This window comes from Gymnoscopelus braueri (assembly GCF_963280865.1).
Source record: "Gymnoscopelus braueri genome assembly, chromosome: 22".
Lineage (NCBI taxonomy): Eukaryota > Metazoa > Chordata > Actinopteri > Myctophiformes > Myctophidae > Gymnoscopelus > Gymnoscopelus braueri.
In genome coordinates, this window is record NC_137624.1 from 21,122,031 (window position 1) to 21,145,156 (window position 23,126).

General features: G+C 41.5%; 2 protein-coding genes and 1 long non-coding RNA gene across 6 annotated transcripts in view; 1 reads left to right on the top strand and 2 right to left on the bottom strand.

Annotated features, from left to right (window-relative positions):
- Window positions 1-1,446, top strand: part of lhx6a (LIM homeobox 6a) — a 22,544-nt gene extending 21,098 nt beyond the window's left edge. For 2 of the 4 annotated variants that reach the window (XM_080418556.1, XM_080418558.1), the window contains one exon: window positions 432-1,435. In XM_080418556.1, the coding sequence (XP_080274682.1) occupies window positions 432-517 (86 nt within the window). In that variant the 3' untranslated portion in view covers window positions 518-1,435. Of the gene's footprint in view, window positions 1-431 lie in introns of all 4 variants that reach the window. The other 2 variants (XR_013932423.1, XM_080418557.1) reach the window with 2 other exon arrangements.
- Window positions 1,447-1,537: 91 nt separating this feature from the next.
- On the bottom strand, window positions 1,538-3,071 carry LOC308077696. Its single transcript, XR_013932424.1, has 2 exons — window positions 1,960-3,071; window positions 1,538-1,929 (listed from the first exon to the last, which is right to left on the bottom strand). It is a non-coding gene; the product is annotated as an uncharacterized lncRNA (long non-coding RNA).
- Window positions 3,072-4,353: 1,282 nt separating this feature from the next.
- Window positions 4,354-23,095, bottom strand: morn5 (MORN repeat containing 5; the record flags this gene model as incomplete). Its single annotated transcript, XM_080420232.1, has 5 exons — window positions 4,354-4,442; window positions 18,969-19,100; window positions 19,482-19,593; window positions 22,515-22,662; window positions 23,049-23,095. The coding sequence occupies 5 exons, from the start codon at window positions 23,093-23,095 to the stop codon at window positions 4,354-4,356; spliced, it is 528 nt and encodes a 175-aa protein (XP_080276358.1).
- Window positions 23,096-23,126: the final 31 nt, after the last annotated feature.

Consider the following 23,126-nt stretch of genomic DNA (forward strand, 5'->3'; position numbering starts at 1 on the left):
GGAAATATTTTTCGGGTCTCCGGGGAAATGACTGATTCACCCAGCAGACTGAGCGCATGTAGGCGAGCCAAGGGTCAAACCGGTGACCTGCCGATGCCCAGACAGCCGTTCTACCCACTCGGCTACGGCGAGGCGACTTTGTCGGAGAGCTCACAACCCCCTGTTGAATTGTATTTCTCTTTTGTCTCACGAGGCACACTGATCTCAGTAATGAATTTAAGCCACATCTCAATCTTTGTATACAAAATCAGTCTGGTGTCTGCAACTTCTATCCCTTAATGTCCTGGTTGGCGAGAGTATGTCATCCGGATTAAAACCATAATTAACATAATTCCAACTGTGTCTGATGTATCCGTCCATCATACTATATTTGACCTATTTGTGACGCTGTTTTTAAACATTCCCTTTGTTTTTACGACTGTGCTTTCTAGGTCATCCCTTCTCCGTCCTGACCTCTCAGAGTATGCCCCACCACCACCAGGCCATGTCGCTGCCCCAGCTCCCCCTCAGCCGCTAGCCCACCGGGCCATCCCCCCCATGTGACCCCTAACCTCTGAACCCTAACCCGTGCCATCGCAGACGTCCGCCAAGCTGACCCCAGAGGTCAAACAGGAGGCAACTTGGAGAAAAGACAATTTTGACCTTTGACCCCCCCTTACCGCTCTGAGGAAACAGAGAACCAAGTGGAAGTTAAAAAACAAAACAAACAACAGAACAACAACAACAACAGAAAAACTGCCATCGTTGTGTTTGGTTCTTCTCCCTACGGACAGGAATATCCCACCTGCAGCCCAGTCTGTCGAAAAATGATTGTGAGACATTTATCATTAGCACCTGGAACTCACAGAGGTGCTCCTCTACTAGTTGACTCTCTCTGCCTTTATGGACGCCTGCCACGTCGTGTGTACAGCAACAGCATCCACGTTTCCTCTCTGGCTGCCACCCCTGATGTGATGTTAGTTTTGGAGAGATGGAAGTGACCACAGAAACCCGGATTAATGCCTTTTGAGTGCTGTCAGATTTGTTGGAGATAAGTAAAAAGGGGAAAATGTAAGGGGAACTACCGTAGGGGCCCCCTGGGCTGGGCACACACAGTATACCACATTAGAGGTAAGACAACCCCCCCCCCTCCCCTCTTTTCTCTCTACACCACCATGAAGGAACACTATTAGTACTTTTGATTGTTAGGACATTTATTGAGGTTTTTAACCCATTAAGACCTGAAGCCGATTCTACAAATGTCTTCTAAATCCCAACAGTTAAAAAAAAAAAAATTATGTTGCTATATCAGTGGTTTTCATAATTGTCAAGGACCCCCAAAATTATATGTATTTGGCCGCGAAACCCCCATCTCAAAATATTTGAGAAGCAAAGATTTGAGTTGAAAATGTTCGCTTTAAAAGAATATATATATTTTCACAGATTTGCACTCATTTTCACAATTTTTCAAAAATAGCAGATCTACAAGCTTGTAGCGTGGCACTCGGTACCACGCTATGAGCTTGTATATCTGCTATTTTTGAATAGCCAAAGTGTAAAATAATGCTTTTTTAGCTCAAATAAAAAAAAGACACAGATGCGTTCCGGTCTTAAAGGGTTAAGGTATATTAGGTATATAACCTTAATATCACCTATAAAAAAAAGAAAATACAGATAAATAAATAAATTGCTTAATTGAAACAAGGTGACACACGTAACGTGTTTTGTTTACAGTATGACAATAACAATATATTGTGTACCTTATCTCTCAAGTTAAATTGCAAAAGTAACTTTCACAAAGATAAATCGAAAAATGATAACCTGGCTTTCATGATTGAACACGAAATGATAACGCTTTGATTGATTATATGGCTGTGATGCAAAATGTAATAGAACAATGTGACGCTTAAGAAATTGATCCTGAATGAAACCTCAAAGCACACTTTCTGACTTGATTATTATAATTTTTATACATATAACTGTAAGAATTAGAGCCAGGAATTAAAGGTGGTGTGAGTGATTTTTCTTGGTTGAATTTTTTTTTTTTTTTATTAAAAAGGGAAAGCATTATATTCTGATAGTAATCATTGATGTAGAGTGTTTGTTCAATAACAGGGGTCTTCCCGTCTCTCCAGCTCTTTTGTAAACAGGAAATACATTTTCAGGTGCTTTACAATTTTATTCAGTCGGAAGAGAGACCCCTTTATCAGCTTCAATGTTACAGTGTTTCAATTCCAATTCCAATTTGGTCTGCTCACTTTCTTTGTTTCATCACTTCCAATTTCACTTGTTTATCCTGTATCCTGTATGAGTTCTCTCTCCTGATTGGGTGAAAGTGGTATCCTGACCTGAACCTAACTAAAGAGCTGGAGAAACGGGTAGACCCCTGTTACTGAACAAACCCTCTATAGCAATGATTACTATCAGAAAATAGAGCTATTTAACGCTGATTTTAACAAAGGAATATCACTTACAGCACTACTTCAACACATCTTGAGCCACCACAATAATTAGCATCTAGCAGTTACAATTTTCTATTAGAAACCCAGGGATCTTAGAGATGTAAATACTGGTCCAACAGCCCGTTTCCTTCAAAGAGTGAGGGGCAGTTACATAGTAAAAGCTATATGTTAAAAAAAAACATTTTCTTTGTGTTTCCAAACTGGTGTCGCTAATTTATGACTTCTTGGGTCTCTCATCCAGCCTCTGTATCTGTGTGTGTCTCTCATGGAGTAGTGGTACAATATAGACAATATGAAACAGACTGTGTTTGTACATACATTAGTATGACGTGCTCGCATGTGTGTAAGCCCTAGTGTGTGTGTGTGTGTGTGTGCGCGTGTGTGTGTGTGTGTGTGTGTGTGTTGGCAGGGGTAGAGAGTGTGAACTTGTATCTTAGTGCCATGGCCGTTGTGTGAAGAACAGGATCCAATGTTGATTAAAGGGGAACAAGACCTCAATGTCCTTGTATTTATTGAGATGTTAAACCCTGTAAAGCACTTTCCCCCCTCTGAAATGGTTTTGTTTTATTATTAATAAAAAGAAAAAAGAAGGAAAAAAAAGAGAGAGAAAACAAAGGTTTATTTGATAGACTGTGCATCATAAATGTTTTGTGTACTAAAATGCAATAAAACAGAATGTGACATTTTGTGTCTCTGTTGGGGGCGGATGGGTATTTACTATATTCATAGGAATCATGGGATTAGATACCCTGGAATTGTGGGTAACGAAAGGCAAAAGTACACAGTAACATCTTTGAGTGTAAATGTCACTCTAGTCTAAATTGTCCTGAATCAGAAAATCAATAATTGGTTCATTTGAACACACACTGAAATCAACTTGATCAGATGCTCTCTACGAATAAAACACCACAAAGTAAGAACTGTAATAGAGATATATGAAACTAATACTGTAGGAACATCAAATCAAAACAATTACTATCTAGTAGGCCTTCACACAATCTATAGGACTACAGGCAGAGTGTTCACTATTTGTTTCCATGATAAAGTAACATACTACATATAAACAGTATGACACTTATACTGTATTTTATAGAGTATATGCCTGCACGGGATGTAAAGAAGATGTTTTACTTAAAACAACCTAATTCAGGATATTAGTTATCCTGAGTGTTAATTTAACTCTGATAGTGTACAAATGGAACCAAATTAATACTGAGGATTTTGCCTTTGGCTGAGAAAGCACACAAATCAAATATATTGAGAAATCCTTTCAAGTTGATAAATACAAAACAGGTTAACACAAACTTGCTACAGAAGTAGCCTAAATCTATAACCTTGCTTTGGAAATATCAAAATCAAACATCATTTAAGTTTATATTTATGCATGCACAAACATGTACATGTATTTAGTTACTTTACACCACACTAACGTGTGCATGCACGCACGCACGCACGCACGCACGCACGCACGCACGCACGCACGCACGCACGCACGCACGCACGCACGCACGCACGCACGCAGGCAGGCAGGCAGGCAGGCAGGCACACACACACACACACACACACACACACACACACACACACACACACACACACACACACACACACACACACACACACACACACACACACACACACACACACACACACACACACACACACACACTCTCCCTCGCCTAAACCTGAATCAAGATCTCAAATGACAGAACTCCTTTAGTGGAAAGATATATATTTAGCTACTGTAGACTTAGATATTTCTCCCCTCATTAAAATGATTCTGCCACTAAAAATACAAAAATACACAAACATTTATACAGATTTCTTAATTTGTTATATGCAAGTAATTTTATTAAAAGTTGTTGCTTGAGTCTTCATGTCCATTTCCACTGGATGTGCAGTTGAAGGGTTTCTTCTATTTGTTCTGGATGTCAGGATTATAACCAACTATCTCATCCCAGCCTTTTCGACAGGTGCGCACTATCCACTCATGTTCCTGGTCATCTAGGGAACAGATTTCAATTAATATGTAACAGTTTAGAAATAAAGTTCAGAAAACAAGACTAATTTGAATTAAATTGTTTAATGCAGCAATTATATGGAGAAAAACCAGAACCGTCAGCTATTAGAATGTTTTATTTTACAGTGGGCTATAACCAGTTTCTGATGCATTCACTTAATCTGAAACGTTTCAATCAGTCAATAGCCTACACGATTCACCCAGAGGTCATTTGGCTTTTGGAGCTGAAACGCTCAAGTGCCATTTAAGTCACGGGTAAATTTGTCAAATCAAGATAGTGCCCGACAATTAGGAGAAAATAACTTCTCGGTGCCACTTCAGACACCAATAAATAATAACCCCAAAATGAATGCCATTTTTAAGGGGTATTTTGAGGAGCTGATAATAAACAGTTTTTCGATAGTTAAAACTAAAATGAGTTGCTAATTGCAGAGCAGGGGAGGTAAGCTTTCTCTGGAGCGCACGCAGCTGCATGCACTTGAGCGTCTTGCGGGCCTCACCCCCAGGTTCTACGGCGCGAGGGGCTCCATTGTAGCGAGCAGGTCTCATGCTCTGGTGTTGATTGTGTGTAATTTGCCAGCGATGGCTACTAACACTAACAGCCTCTTCACGTTGCCTCTCTCTTTTCTCACTCACCACTTTACCTGCCTCCTGGGCACTGATCAGGGAGGTGGGGGATGGGGGTTACATTTAAATTTGCAGGGCAGTCTCACACTGGTCCTAAGGCTCAAGCAGCTGCTATGAAACATTTCCTCCAGTCTTTGTCCCTCCTAAGCCTGATTCATGGTCGTACGGCGGTGTATGAACCCGGCTCTCTACATCCACCCTGCCCATTGTTCCATCCTTTACGAGGGGGTCAAAAGACATTTCTTTACTCGTATTGTAAAACTAATTACTATGTCCATGTCTGCATACATGACCAAGAGGGGCTGGCCGCAATTAATGTACCCAAACTCACCAAGTGCGAGTAATGATTGTTAGATTTAAACATTATTTTTATATTTGCTGTAACTTTTCCCCCTCAAGAATGCACAAGAACATTTATTTGAGAATTGAATGCTGCTAGTTTGATACCTTAACTATGCAGGAACATGTGGCTGCATATGTACTATAGTTTAATGCCTGCAGTCCTAAAACAAAAGTAAAACTGTGTTTCCAGCTGCAGGCCAAGGTCTTTATGGTTTTTTTTCATAGGAACAAAATAATGCATTTACCTATTTAGCATTCTAGATAAAAAGGGAATAAGAGTCAGTCCTGGATATGTAAGCCACAGTATGCTCTGTGTGACTGTGTAGGTAGGGCACTATACATCTGATTAAGTATAGCAAAGCAGAAAAACAAACACATCACACTTCTCTATCCTAAAAACTGTTACCTGGCTTTGTTTGTTATAAACAGTTTTCTGGGTGCCATCCATTTAAAAAAGTGGTATCAAACGGGGGTCCATGGTCTAATGTATATCAAACCGGTGGTCCTTGAATTTAAAAGAGGTTGAGGATAGGTGGTCTAAACTGTAATAACCTGCGTGAACGACTTTTATGCAACGTACACAGGAGAGAGAGTGTGTGGAAGCGATAATGGCACCTTGTTAAAGCCTGTTTATCTTAATCCTTTAAATACACTCAGAGGGAAAAGTGTTTCCTTCCAACCTAATGGCAGCAAGTTAACACTCTCTCTCTCTCTCTCTCAACACACACACACACACACACACACACACACACACACACACACACACACACACACACACACACACACACACACACACACACACACACACACACACACACACACACACACACACACACTTTTTACTGACTTACTTAACTACTGTACAACAAAACATTATGCTTTTTGCATTTCCATAGCTTCCATAAGTGAAGAGTGCATTATTCTGCACATGGGGAAACAGGAATGCTTATTCCTGGAAATAAGAGAATCTCTACTCTCTTGATGATGTAATGTTATCTAAACGGAATCCCCTAACAAATCTTGATGTTTATCCATTGACTATGAATATGTGGATCTGATTAGTTTTCAGGGCAATATTGGAGCTGACACATGTCTGGTTCAATACGGAAGGCACTACACCGCAATTCAAACCAAAACATTCTGTAAAGGCTGTTTTAATACTCATAAGACAAGTGTGTCAACAGTGTCGGTTGACAAAAATGAAAAAAGTGCCGAAGAGACTTTTGTTCACTTGCAAATCCTTTCTTTTCCTGTCCAATATTGAATGGGTTAATGTAGTAGGTTCCATGTTTGGGTGTTGGTGACATAAGAAATTAAAGCTTGACTTTCTGGTTTGAATGAGGGCTGTTATTCACAAATATTTGATTCAAATGTCCGTTTTATGCACATTCCCCCCAAATAAATAAATAAACAAACACATAAACTCGTAAATAAATACATAAATATACATATACAGTTTTTCTTCAACATTTTGAGTAGCCAATTATTTTTTACCCCCTTTTTCTCCCGAATTTAGTAATTATGCCAATGAATTCCTCCCCACACACATTTCTGTGTAGTCACTGCTGTATCATACTCACTCACCTGCCAGTGAGGAGCCCCCACCGGGTGGACGTTGGGCCTTCGTCCTAATCCTCCCGCCCAACACTCCCTGCTGACAGGTGCCGCCCCAGCCCGTAGGAGTACATGCAATGACCAATATCACCCTCCCCGAACATGGGCCAATTGTGTTCACATAGACGCCCGACAAAGCCGGATGCACCACGGTGGATTCGAACCCACAACCTCTGTGGTGGTGGGCAGGGACTTTACCACTGCGTAAACACTTTTTAAATGTTTTGCTAGTAATGACATGTCCAAACATAGGGATGCCAGGTTTATACTGCTTAAGAAAAGGCTAAATAAGAATATATGTGCCGACGTGCCCCCAGTGCCCAAGCACATTTTGATGTGTCTGTGAACCACCTCAGCCGGACTGGGACAGAGGGAGGGGCCATGGTTTGGTTTGGTCACCAGAGGTGTTTTCCTTGGCAGAGGCATGTTTTGAAAGTGGAAAAGCTTTCTGTGTAGAGATCCAAAGGGAAGTGGTTATTCCAGAAACAGGAAAATGCTACAAACAATATGGCAATACTCTGGCTCTGCTGCTGTACGCTGCTGCTTGTTGCCAAGGGAGAAGAGCGATAAAACAGAACCAAGTGGACGTGTGTGTGTGTGTGTGTGTGTGTGTGTGTGTGTGTGTGTGTGTGTGTGTGTGTGTGTGTGTGTGTGTGTGTGTGTGTGTGTGTGTGTGTGTGTGTGTGTGTGTGTGTGTGTGTGTGTGTGTGTGTTCTGTGCTGATTTGATTGTGCAGCTGTACCCTATCGTTTCCCCTTTGTTTTTCATCATAGTTTTTAATGCAATGCTAATTATTATGCTTCCAATTTCCAGCTAAACATCATCAGCTACGACAATTAAATAGACCACATGTCTCTGAGCTTTGGAAGATTATAGAGTTGTTGGAATTCTTCAGACATTTTACGTTGACTGTAATGATTTTAAGAGAAATATACTTGATTAACACTCCCTCTGTATACATTGTATGCACTGTATAATTCTCCTGCATGTGACAAAATGTGGTGGTGCTGATTGCAACAGGCGCTGTGACGCATTGTGAGCTTGTACATCGGCTATTTTCGGTGCGCAACACAGCTATACTCAGGCTTCACTGGGTTGAAATTCATGTTTCAACCCATGTGAAATTCCCTTTTGATTCAAAGGAATCAAATGGACATTTCCAGGTCTGTAACTCCAACCTGGAGTTGGACCCTTACAGGTCCATTTTGTTCCATTTGTACATTCTCAGAATTCAATTAACACTGAAGATTTTACAGTGTAGATAATAAATAAATACATACATAATAAATTAAAAATATTAAAAGGATGTCTGTGGCCTAATGCATTTTTAACTGGGGGTTCTCTAATTGAAAAAGTATCACTGGTGTATGTTGAATGTTCAGATTAAATTGGACATTAGACAGCACACTAACCCCATTCAATGCTACCTAACCCTGATACATGTGCTTGCCTATATGAGAGGCTGGTCAGTGTCCAGGCGACCAGTCTGACTTTGGTGGCTGCTACTGGAGATTCCTACTGAACTTCCTCCCTCACCGTCTCTTTTTCCTGCCTTGTCCTTGGGCTACTTGGATCAGAGCCGGGTCATTTCCTTTACCCTCGTTGCCCAGCCTGACAGCACACTGCCTGTGCCTGGCTACATCCTTAGGCTTAATTTATACTACATTGCATGACTAATATGTTGCTTGCTGAAAATAACATATCTACAAGCTAACAACGCGGTGCATGCATCATCATGCGATGTTAGCTTTTTGATATGTTCTTTTTGACTAGCAGCAACACCGTCGTGATATAAATTTGGCTTTTGTGATCTATTTAAAAAAGAGCGACGCATATTGAAAATTTTGGTGAACTACTCCTTTAAACTCTACATACTTTGTTGACTGGGGCCCAGCACACATCTTCCCCCTCTATATCTCTTCGCGGGAAAAAAACTGATCTACAAGATCACAAAGCATCGCGTTGCAACCCGTTGTGAGTTTGTAGATCTTGTATTTTCATTCTGGCCTAGTTTCAACGAATGTTCGCATATTATGAAAATTGCTATAGGGTTCGATAGTAGCCTATGAATAAAATACGGCGACAAACAGAGCTAGCCTGACAGGATGTTATAATGTGTTAGAGAAAAGACATTATGTCTGCATGCTGTTTAGAATGCTCCCAACGTGAATTTAAAGTACAACGTTACGACCTGAAACGGTTTTCATCAGTAGCCTACTACGTACCCGACGAAGACCATTTCAGGTTGAAATTCTAGTGTGTGGATATGATTTCATAATGTATAATATCGTCTCTGTTGGTGGAAACCTCATATGTCCAAAGCTGTTACTTTTCCAGGATTCGAATAAAAAAATATCAAAAGTAGCAGATCTACAAGCTCGAAACGCGTCACTTCGCGTGCGTTTCGAGCTTGTATATCTGCTAAAAAACACAAAATGTTAAAATATGGAGATAAGAGGTTTCTGCCCGACAGCAACAATATGTTCTTTTACTCGCACAACACCAAGGATCAAGCTGTAGAGATATCCATCCCAGGTGTACAACACAAAGAAATCAACATGGTTGCCAGTGAGGGTGTAATGAAGACCCCTGCCCTCCTGAAAGCACATGTACTATACTGGCAGACTGCCAGAACCTTACTCATAGTGTGTGTCCTCCTCAGCTTCCCTGCTACCAAAAGGTACATTACACCATTTGTAGCCTAGCTCCCTTCATTGGTTACCTATATTCCTTTAGAATTGATTTCAAGATTGTATCAATTACTTTTTAAGGCAGGGCTTGGTCTGATGCTTCCTACTTCACAGTACAATTCAGCAACATGTTTAAAGTCTAATATTGCTATATTTCATTTAAAACATCCAAGTAACAACATTTTGGGTGTCAAATGGAATGAAAACATGATTTTAAAATATATGCTGACTAATTTTTGTTGACTTTAGATATGAGCAATTTATGGAAACTTGAATTTGTATTTTCTTTTTATTCATTCCCCGCCCCCCCCTTTTTTTTTTTACCAGGTCTCATAAAATATTATATTTCAAAGATGCTATGACCTCTATGGCAATAAAACGAGACACAACCCTAACATTACTGATCCCAGAACCGAATAGATATTCCAGAAGAACGTTACGACCGTAGCCCCACATAATCCTCCTCTCATGACCCTCACACCATCACATTCACTACACAGCCTTTAAATGGATTTCCCATTTCACACATGATCTGAACACCGAAACACCAGATGAGCTGTGCTACTTTCCTACAAGCCTTTTTCTTTGTTCGAGTATTGTGACACATAATTACACAGAACCAGTGGTGGAAAAAGTACTCAAATTCTTTACTTACAGTAAGTAAAAGTATCAATACTGCAATGTAGAAGTACTCTGTTACAAGTAAAAGTACGGAATTCGAAATGTACTTGTGTAAAAGTACAAAAGTATTGGTATCAAAATGTACTTAAATACCAAAAGTAGAAAGTTCTCATTATGCAGAATGTCCCGTTTCACAAGTTTTCAAAGGTATAAAATGTATAAAAATCTTTTGAAAATAGCAGAGCTACAAGCTCACAATGCGTCGCATCGCGACGCATTGTTAGCTTTGTGAGCTATATAAATGTATATATGGCTGTCTGGCTGAAGTGGTTAACACATTCCATGCCAGAGTTTAATATCATAATGTACTCACCAGTGCCAGTGATTTATTGTTGTTTTTTAGTTTTTTTCACCTCGCCACAGACCTCGCTAAATACCTTATGATCGCGCGTTAAACTGTTTGTAGACACACAGGGTAGCTGTGTGAGTGGCCCAGAGAAGACATTTTCAATCGGCGACATTCCAATTTGCAGTAGTCGCAGTTTCTATTAAACAGCGTTCAGTGCGGAGAAAAACAACACTGAGATAATGGCGATTTAGCGGAAGCTTTAGAGCGGCGGCGGATGGGAACGAAAATCTTCGATTGACATTCATTTCCGTTTCCGGTGTGCTACAATGAAATGTGTCACTGCGAGAGAAAGAAAAAAAAAAGACCACTTCGCGTAGATCTACGCGACTGGCACGCTGCGCTGTTATTTAGGTTCGCGTAAATCTACGCGATTGGCACGCAATGTGTTTGTTTTGTAATAAAGTAACTAGTAACTGAAGTTTTCAAATAATTGTAGTGGAGTAAAAGTATAATATTTGCCCCTGAGATGTAGTGGAGTAGAAGTAAAAGTACTGAAATTTGGAAATACTCCAGTAAAGTAAATACCTCAACATTTTACTTAAGTACAGTACTTGAGTAAATTAGTTACTTTACACCACTGCACAGAACGAGAGATGGAGAAACCAATCATTGAGCTGTAAAGCCAACAGCTTGTGGACAGTGAGCTGTGACATGCCATACTCATGTTTCAGATTTCCGCCAAGAAAACTTTTGCTACTTACTATACATACCCTAAAGACACCTGCAGTAGCTGCAAAATTAAACAAACTATACAAGGCATTTATATGGAGATATATAATAACGGTGACTGATGCAGGGTAATAAACTGACAAAAAAAAAAGTTTCCTCTGAAGTGTAACTGGAGGTAATATTTAATCATAACCTGCAGTTCATGAAAAACAGTGCTTCTAATTTTAACATATCCTCCACTATGTGTCGAGAGGTCTGCTCTTCATTTGAAATTCTGGACATACAGTATCCCTCCATAGCATACTATACGCCTTTTTATTAAAATCGGTCTCTCTCCAAACAATTATCTATAGCCTCATGGGTAATATCAGTGACAGACCCCATTGTTTTAGCTACTTGGCCAAATGCCAAGCGAGGTTGTTTATTTGAGTTAGCAACAGTAACTATGGGGTCCAGAACATAACGATAGGTCAATTCTCGAGTTTTGTCTGATATTGCCTAGCAACAAAAGGCATCTCAGAGAGGTAAATACGGCATCATCTGTACGTTTAAAACATTTCCAGACACGCCAATGTTGCATTTTGTTGTATAGATATAAGGCTTTGGCTTCTTTGTGTCATGACCCTCTGTTCCTGCTTGTCCAACATTGAACAGTTGTACAGCGACATGGGGGAGCTCCTTCCTCCTTTCCTCCCTGAGGCCTCATTTTATAAAAAATAAGGAGTACTTCCTACCAAAACTAGGAAGTACTCCTTGTGCAGAATGTCTCATTTCACAAGTTTTCAAAAGTATAAAATGTATAAAAAGAATTTGAAAATAGCAGATCTACAAGCTACGAGCTTGTTGATCGGCTATTTTCAAATGGCCAAAATGTATATAGGGCTGAATGAGTAATGTATGTTTTTTAATAATAATCTAAATCTACAAAGTAACTAGTAACTAAAGTCTGAGATGTAGTGGAGTGGAAGTAAAAGTTCAGAAAATTGGAAATACTCCAGTAAAGTGAAAATACCTCAAAATTGTACTTAAATACAGTACTTGAGTAAATGTACTTAGTTACTTGACTTAGTTACTTTACACCACTGAGAAATACAGAGGCCAGTTTTAAAGTGATTAATGGATGTACTGTATGGCTGCAGAAGAAAAACAAGTGTCTATGGAGAATGGAGATGATATGAATAAAAGACCTGCATTTTGAGGTTAAATGCTAAAAGCTAGGGGGTAGCAATTGCCATCCCCTGGAACCCCAAATGACGCCCTCTGTTTCCTCCCATCAGAAAACAGCCCCTCTGGGCGGGTGGCTCCTCCCTACAGTCCCGTCAGCATTAGCTGGACTCCTGCTCTGCCTCTCATCCTGGGCGGAAGCCGTGAGGCAATAAATTCTGTCTTCACACCCACTCTGACAAATGTGCCTTCACCTCTCAGGGATGAAAATAAATTCATGCAGGATATAGGAACATTCCTCTGAGACTACGAATTAAAAAGTTAGAGGAGCGTACTTGAACAACTCAGACAGTACACGCATGCACACACAGGCATGCATGCACGCACGCACACACATGCACACACACCACACAAATGCACCCCACACATGCGCCCGTGGAAGCACACACATGCATATGGACCCATACATGTACACACACACACGCACACACACGCACAAACAAACACACGCACAAACAAACACAAACACAAACACACACACACACACACACACACACACACACACACACACACACACACACACACACACACACACACACACACACACACAGACTCGTGCGCGCACAAACTATGCACCACACTGACTCAAAAACACACATCGATTAAATACTTCCTGTGTTTGACTCCTCCAGATTCATCTGAAAACTGCGACCGAGAGAGTACTTGTGGAAATTGTTTTGCTCCCCCTTCTTTTCTTTTCAACATAGAAATAACCCTCTTTGTCTCTCTTTCCAATTTCACTGATCAATACCAGAGCCGTGATGATGATGATGACGAACAACCCACAGCGAAGAAAGAAGCTCAAAACATATTTTGTCCTCTCACACATGTTCATGACATCTGGTGAGGAAGCGCGTCTTCTCATCTGTTTCTGTCTATCTCTACACACATGTAAATGAGATCTGCCTGCTTGTGGATCAGACCTTGATTAATATAAGGGATTCTAATCTGTATTATGTTGCACATAGATATTCTAGACACCGTTCTCTGGGTCCAAAACCACATTCCTGCCTCAGGCAGCTAGTCAATCATATGTAAAGCTACGCCAAGAGTCACATAAAACATACCTGTGTTTTTAATGCAACAAACAATCAGTCAAAACAATCACATCAAAAACATATTTTTTTTTAAAGCAGCCCTGAACCCGAGCAGACCCCATCCGACGTGGACGGCTTGTTCCCTTTCTGTTACAGACCATAAAAGAGGAATAAAAATAATGTTCTATGTTTAATCACTTAGCCATATATACAACTTCTTTGCACGACAAATAGCTAAATTAGCCAATCTACAACGCGCCACACCATGACGCATAGTATGCTTTAAGATCTTCTATATTTGAATTGATTTTTGAAACTCTTTGACAACAATATAATGATATGCACAAAATAGGGATTTAAGGTAAAAAAAAACAGCTTGCAAGATTCGGCAAGGCTGCCAGCCAATTGTATATAACATGTTATCTTAGAGATAATCTACTCATGACAGAGATTTTAAAACTATTTCATGCATGTTGTCCTTGTGATCAAAACTATGTGCAGTTCTTGTTGGGTTTGATAAAAAATGACATTTCAAAGACCCGTGACCTATGGCAATAAAACTGGATGCAATCCTACTGATCCCAGATCTGAGAGCAGAATGTTTCTTAGGGACTCTGCCTGGGGTAGCCTGGTGTATTTCAGATGTTTTGAACAAAATGATATATCAGAAGAATTTTACTCTACGCATATTGGCCCCTTCATCCCCCACACCTACACGCTGGCACACGCGCGCACACAGGTACTCACACACAAACGCACTCACGCACGCACACACACACACACACACACACACACATGCACAAACAATTAACGTCATAACCTCCTGTGTAATTCATGACATTGTCTGATGATGCAAAATCGGGCGCTGGGGGAAAAAACTGGCAGTGGACGTCGGAGTTTGGGAATTCCTATCTGGAGACCTGACAGACTATATTCCCTTCAAATCAGTAGTTCCGACTTTGGGCACCTGATGGGTGGAAAAATATGTTTTGCATTTTCCACATTTGAAAAACAAAAAAAAAAAACTTTAAAATGACTGCAATGTAGAAGTATGCTTATCAGATGAGCTGTAGCAACAATCTATCATCAGAGGATACTGGGATAATCCATTTAACATCACTCCATAGGTTCTTTGATATCAAATGCTTCCCATATGCTTAGACTTTGCTCTCATTGGTGCATTTATTAAAATAAGCCAAATGTGGTCTCATTTCTTTTTTTTACTCAATAATCTTTTGTTGTCAGTAAGAGCTACTAACACTGAGCAATTACTTTCAGCACAGTACTTCAGTTGTACACAGTAAAATCCTCAGTGTTAATTTATCCATTTGTAACTCCAAAAGTGTTCAAAGGGTCAATTTGGTTGCATTAGTACTTTACTGTGCACCTGAAATCAGAGGCACAGAACACTTCAGTGATCAGTGTGAAAACCTTATCAAATTGCATATTGTCTAATGTACAATAACAAGAAAAGGTGTTTACAGTATATTAGACAAAACAAGGATTCCTTGACATGGGTAAGTTGGATTGTTCTGGTGTCTATCACTTTTTCCTGCCATTACAGAAATATCACAATAAAAGATGACCGTGCAGAGGTTGTTTGAGCAATAATTCTCACCCCAACCTCAAACAAACCATTGTTAAACAAACACCAGCTACCTATGTTTATTCCCTGGAAACACACCAAAATGATGCTGTTGTCATTCATTTGATTTAATGTAAGTGCAGTAAACATGTGCTACTGCTTTCCGGCTGGGTCACTTACAGTAACAACAAGTCCAAGTCCAGTTACAAAGTCCAAATCCAAGTCCACATCACATCACTTTACCTGACCTCAAGTCAAAGTCCAGTCCCAAGTATCCAGAACTCAAGTCTAAGTCCAGTCCAAGTCGCACAATCGTCAATCCAAACTCTTGGTTGTGGCGTTGCTTATGAGCAAACTATAATAATCATTCCAAAGTCATGATTCACACTCAATGTCCCCTACAGCGGTTGTCAGATCATACTATTTACTGCGAGTGATTTCTAGCCTACACAAGTACATGGTACACAAGAGCAGAATTTGTATACCTCCGCTGGTGACAGCTGTGGCCAGGCACATTTGGGGTATGAGTCCCCTTCTCGTGAACGCGTTATCTAAGGAATGCCTTGAGGGAATTGTATTACATCTGGCACAAACGTCCACTTGGACTGGAGGATGAACTTATTAGAATTTGGTGGTCAAAGTATAAAATTTGCACTCTGACTGCTCGACAAGTCCATAGGCATAGTCACTGATAGTTGAGTCCAAGTCAATTCACAAGTCTAGCAAATGAACGTATTATTTTTTCCTGAAATTATGTTTGCTTAAAATCAAATTAAAATCAAATCAAACTTTATTTATAAAGCATATTTAAAACAACGGAAGCTGTACAAGGTTGAGACAAACAAAGCATCAACGCAATTCAATAAGCGCCCATAGGCGCACAGACAAATACAGTACATTGTTAAGACACAGTAATGGATCAAGGGCAATTAAGCTGAGCGAAGTATAGTGGAGCTAGCCCATGTTGAGATTTAAAAGCCAATAAAAGGACCTTAAAATTAATTCTAAAATTGACCGGGAGCCAGTGAAGTGAGGCCAGGACAGGATATTCTCACGTCTTTTTGTGCCATTAAGAAGGCGGGCCGCAGCATTTTGGACCAGCTGTAGGCGCCTGAGAGATGACTGTTCTAAGCCGGTGTAGAGGGAATTGCAGTAATCGAGTCGTGAGGAAATGAAGGCATGAATAGCTATTTCTAATTGTGGTCGGGGGAGATAGGCCTTAACCTTAGCGAGAAGTCTGAGTTGAAAGAAGCTAGCTTTTACTACGGAACTGATGTGTTTGTCAAATTTGAAGGCGCTATCCAGAATTACACCAAGATTTTTGGCAGAGGTGCAGATGTTAGATATGAGGGTGTCCGGGATGTTGGGGGGTGTGACGGTGTTGTGGCCAAATAATATGATCTCAGTTTTGTTTTGGTTGAGTGTCAGGAAATTGTTGTCCATCCAGGTTTTTACATCCTGTAAACAGTCGAGTAGGGGTTGAAAAGAATTGTCCAGTTTCCAGTTTGATGGGTAGATAAATCTGGACATCATCGGCATAGCAATGGAAGGAGATGTTATGTTTGGTAAAAATGGACCCGAGGGGTAGCATATACAGTAAAAATAATATTGGGCCCAGTACGGAACCCTGGGGGACCCCACATGTGAGGGGGGCCGGGGGTGATGAGAATTCCCCCAGTTTGACAGCAAAGGTCCTATCAAACAGGTACGACTTGAACCAGGACAGGGCTGTGCCTGTGATACCGACCTGGTGTTCAAGGCGTGACAGGAGAATCCTGTGATCGACAGTGTCGAACGCCGCTGAGAGGTCGAAGAGCACGAGGATGGCGGGGGTATCAGTGTCAACAGTTAAAATTAAATCATTAAAAACCCTAAGGAGAGCCGTCTCGGTACTGTGGCCTGGTTTAAATCCTGACTGAAATTTTTCATGGAGGTTGTGGGTGATTAAAAATGACTGTAATTGGGCATAGACTACCTTCTCCAGAACTTTCGAAAGGAAAGGTAGCTGGGAGATAGGTCTAAAATTAGATAAAACAGAAAGATCAAGGTTTTTCTTTTTAAGAAGAGGATTTACCACTGCATGTTTGAAGGCAGCCGGGACACAACCTGAGGTGAGAGCAATTGGGAGCAATTAATAAGTGATAAGACACTTGGGCTAACAGCACCAAGGACTTCTTTGAGGAGCCGGGGGGGGATGCTATCGGAAGGGCAGTTAGTGGAGCGAAGGTGCATAATTGTATCATTGAGGAAGGACAGAGTGATTGGGTGGAACTGATCAAGAGTGACAGGGCACAGGGAGGTAACAGCGTCTGGGGTGGTGAAAATGTGTGCTGACACAGGTCAGAGATCTTGTCGATAAAAAATTGTTGAAAATTTACACAGATGGCAAGAGAGGGGGCAATGGGAGGTGCTTCACGAGGGTTAGTGAGTGAGTTAAAGATATTGAATTCAAATGTTATTAATGACCTGGTTTCTCTATTTCGCCAAAGCACAAGAGTCAAAGATTCCCATGCTCAGATGGAGACAGTTTTGTTTTGATTCCAGTTTGTTCCTGTCCTTTAGGGGACAGGAGATATAATTTTGGCCTGGTTAACGATCACATGAACTAACTAGAGAAACCCACATCTTCTCCTAAATTGTGACCCAGTATCTTTGAGGACACAAGGCTACAACAGTTATATAACACTAGACCATACCCGGTGAAGTGCGCAGGCGAAAGTAGTTCGCCTGCGCAAAGTAGCAAACGTGGGGTTATTGCACATCCTGTCGCGCGTCCTCCCCGCGCGTCCCCTCGCGCCGCACGCCTCCCCCCCCCCCCGCGTGTCCCGTTGCGGCCCCCCCGCCGGAGCCGCCCCCCGTCGCCAACACACACACACGCGCGACCCGTCGCGAGCGCACGCGCGCACTCACACACACACACACACACACACACAAACACACGCGGTACATTCTCTCAATGCGGCCAGAGCCGTTCACCCGCCACACACACAGACACACACACACACACACACACACACATACACACACACACACACACACACACACACACACACACACACACACACACACACACACACACACACACACACACACAACGGTACATCCTCATGCGGCCAGAGCTGTCCCCCGTCGCGAACACACACATACGCGGCCGTCGCGCGAACACAAATAATGTACATTTTGACACGTGCCTCCCCAACATGCATGCGCACGTGCGTGTCCACGCATACACGGCCGCGGAGGCGAGTGTTCTGTGTGTGCAACAGTGTAACGCAGTGGGGCTGTAGATGCGAGCATGGCGACATTCTTTGACTTAAAATGCGAATAAACAGCTGAGATTTAGTGATATCAAAAAACGGGCTTCGCAGTTCCATGCACATGGTAATAGTCAATTGCTGTGTGCAATTTGAGATCAATAGCTCCAGGCACTGAGGAGAACCGGGCAGAACAATTTTTGTCATACAAATTTGAATAAACGGCTGAGAGTTAGTGATGTCGAAAAACGGGCTTCGCAGTCCGATGCACATCGTAATGGTGAATGCTGTGTGCAATTTGAGATCAATAGCTCCAGGCACTGAGGAGAACCGGGCAGAAATAAATTTGGGCTCAGAGGTTTGGGCTCACAGGTTTGGGCTCAGAGGTTTGTGGTTATAGGAAGATGGAAGTAAACTCTAAGTAGCTTCCCGTCTCACCTGCATTTCTAAGGAATTGGCCTGTGTAGGCAGTGATGACCCTGGAACTGGGGTCATAGAAGCCATCTCCACAATCATAACACCCATCAGGGATGACACGTGGAGCGTCCACATTAGTCAGCTGTGACTCGCCTGTATACAGAACAGACAGTTGTAATTAAAGAGGGCTTAAATTTGATAATACAGCTTTTTGAAGCATAATCTCTATTATAAGGAGAAGATTGTTAGCAGATTTGCGGCTGCATATTCAGTGGAATATACAAGCTAGAACAAGGACAAAACTAAATATCTAGAGGTAAGAATATATGGTCAATGTTTTTTTTTCTTTTTCTTCAATTCATCATCAACAAGTATAGTATGTGTGTTGAGCAGGATTTGTGTGGGTACAAGAGGATAGTCTAGGATCCAGACTGATTCACAGATTTTTTTCTCACTTGAGAAAAAAAGAAGTCAGCCGAACGGCTAACAAGAGGAGAAAATCTTGTCTGAATGATTGAGCGAATGAAGGCTCACCTGCAGGTTTGAGTCCATTGCATATTTCAGAGTAGAAACGGCGGTCAGAACTGTCACAATAGTCCCAGTCCTTCTCCTGAAATTCCAGACCATCAGCAAAGGTGAGCGTCCCCTTGTGAGTAAGCACATAGACACACAATGAACACCATCCCATGATAAACCTAATTAGCAGATCTCCAAGATTCGGCTCTGTAAATTGATACTTAAGGCCTATTTAAAGGTAGGGTAAGTGATTTGCGTTGGTTAAAATAATTGTTAAATAGCTCTATATTGTGATAGTACTCATTGCTATAGAGTGTTTGTTCAGTATTAGGAGTCTCCTTGTCTCTCCACCTCTTTATTAAACAGAAAATGCATTTTCGTTTCAGTTTCAGTTTCATTTCCAATTTTATCCAACCAGGACAGAGAACTCAATCAGGATACAGATTAAACAAGTGAAATTCGAAGTGATGACACTAAGAAATGAGCTGACACAATTTGAACTGGAACACTATACAAATTAAGCTTAAAAATGGGTACTTTCTCCTGATTGGCTGAGATTTTGACACCTACCGAAAAATGTATTTTCTGTTTATTAAAGAGCTGGAGACTCAGGGAGACATCTGTTACTGAAAAAACACTCTATAACAATGATTACTATCAGAATATAGTATTTTAACCTTTTAACAAAATACTTTTTGTTTTAACCAAAAAATATCACTTACCCTACCTTTAACAATTTGCCATACAATGGTTTTGCACGGCGAAAATAGACAATCTACAAGCTCTCAGCGTGTCACATTGTGTGACACATTGTGAGTTAGTAGATTCAGCTATTTTTTCTATTTTCAAAACATTTGGACAATTTGACAAAAATACGCCCAAAGGGATGCCATTTAAAAAGCAACTTCCGCAAACATTTCTACATATGTGGTTGTTCTGCACAACAATGATACCAAAACTGGCCGCTCGCCCCCCAGCGGTTCTTCTTCGTTTTTAGGAATGAGGTTAGGTTTAGGCATAGTTTAACTGAGGTCACGTTTAGGAATAAGGTTATAGGTTTAGGCATAGTTTACTGAGGTTACGTGGTGCATGCCAACAGTTCTGAGGTCGCCAGATTTGACCCGGGGCGAGCGTGTTTTGGGGCAACCGTTCTTGTATTCACCCCCAAGGATCCTTGACGGTGTTCTGTCGTCCCCAGCTACATGATTGATATTCAGGAAACAAATGGACCCTTAAAGGTCTGTAACTCAGAGACCGTACCAATGGAACCAAATAGACGCATACAGATCCATTTGTTTCCATGTGTACACTCTCAGCAGGGCCGGCCCTAGGATTTTCGTGGCCTTAAGCAAGATTGTTTTTGGTGCCCCCCCCAAACACCCCCCATTATAAAATCATTATGTCATTTTTTATTGCATACTAAAATAATAACGCTAGTTGTTGGATAGGAGATACATGACATAATTACAATATTTTTTTGTGGCCCCCCTAGTGGTTGTGGCCCTAAGCGACCGCTTATATTGCTTATAGCAGCGGCCGGCCCTGACTCTCAGAAGATTTCACAGTGTAGATTGGGATCCGAGAGATACAAATCGTATCAACGGTCTGTGGTCTAATGCATGTCATACTGGGGGTCCATGGACTGATTATGGGCCGGGCCAATGGGCCAATGCCCAAGGGCCTGCAGGGGTCCGTCGACAAATTACTTTAAAATGTAAATATATAATTTAATTAAAAATAGGTTAATGCTCAAATAGTATTAAAGTGGGCCCGTCAGCCTACATTCTTACATGCCAGTATGTCATGTAAAAAAGTTATAGACTGAAACTTCTGTACCATACAATTTCTACAGGTGCTTTCTTGACCAATACATGCCCCTTTAGGGGTGAAGCGCTAAAAAGCCCTAAAGATAACTTGGCTTCTTGAGCCTTAATCCGTCCCTGGGTCCTCGAAATGAAAAAGCTTGAGAATCACTGGTTTAGGCCTGTCTATTGACTGGAGGTAGGTTTTCACGGCCTGAACTGGCCTAGATCTGGCAGACATGGTCACGGTGCAGCACTGCTATCATTTCTAATGAGCCACAGTTAAAATGATGATAATAATAGGAGTGGTCATTATCGTAGCCCAGGCTCGCATAAGTGATTGCATCGAGAGCAGACAAGAACGTGTGCGGGACACGCAGAAAGCATGTGTGTATAGGAAAAGGTACAGAAACCTAATAACTGCGACAGTAACAGGGAGTGATTGCTAAAGGGGACCAGATGTACTATCTACTATAACCAATGTGAAACACACTGAGACACAGGGGTGTGTGCATGTGATCACTTACAATGTGTGTCTCTCTCTCTCTCTCTCTCTCTCTCTCTCTCTCTCTCTCTCTCTCTCTCACACACGCACGCTCGCACACATGCAAGCACGCACGCACGCACGCACACGCACGCACACTCAGCGTGTCACATCGTCACATTGTGAGTTAGTAGATTCAGCAATTTTTTCTATTTTCAAAACATTTGGACAATTTGACAAAAATACGCCCAAAGGGATTTAAAAAGCAACTTCCGCAATTTTCCGTTTTGGTATCCGCAATGATACCAAAACGGGCCGCTCGCCCCCCAGCGGTTCTTCTTCGTTTTTAGGAATGAGGTTAGGTTTAGGCATAGTTTAACTGAGGTCACGTTTAGGAATAAGGTTATAGGTTTAGTTTACTGAGGTTACGTTTAGGAATACCTGGTGCACACACGCAAGCACGCACGCACGCACGCGCACACACACACACACACACACACACACACACACACACACACACACACACACACACACACACACATACATATACACACACACACACACACACGCACACGCACACGCACACGCACACGCACACCACACGCACACGCACACGCACACGCACACACACACGCACACGCACACGCACACGCACACGCGCACGCGCACACACACACACACACACACACACACACACACACACATACACACACACACACACACACACACACACGCAATCTCTCTATCTCTCTCTCTGCTCCATACCGGTTTAGATAGTCCCTTATCCCAGGTTCCTTCATATTTACTTCCATTTGAAAAGTACAGAACTCCTTTTCCGTGGAACATCCCATCTTTCATCTCTCCTACATACTTGGTCCCTGTGGGAAGCATGTATTCTCCTTTTCCTTCCATCCTAAGAGAGAGAGAGAGAGAGAGAGAGAGAGAGAGAGAGAGAGAGAGAGAGAGAGAGAGAGAGAGAGAGAGAGAGAGAGATTTCCTTTTACATTGATTGATTAATTGATGTACTTTATTTAGTAAGACATGAGAACAACAGTACATGGAAGTACAAGGTCTACTAAACTGCAAGACTCATAAAGCACTAAGCTTGTTTAAAATGAGATCCCCATGCACACAAATCATATATATCATACACACATGACATATAAGAGACAGACAGATATACACACTACTATACAGAACAGGTTACCGGTATGAAAAGTGAAAAATATGTACAAGAGAACAAGAGAACGTGCTTTGGGATTCTGTATTTGTATTATTATTATAATGTATTTATTTTACCTGCCATTTTTCACATCTCCTTTATAACAGCTGCCGGTGGCCTCCATTAGCCTCAGGGGTGCTTGTTGCGTTCAGAAG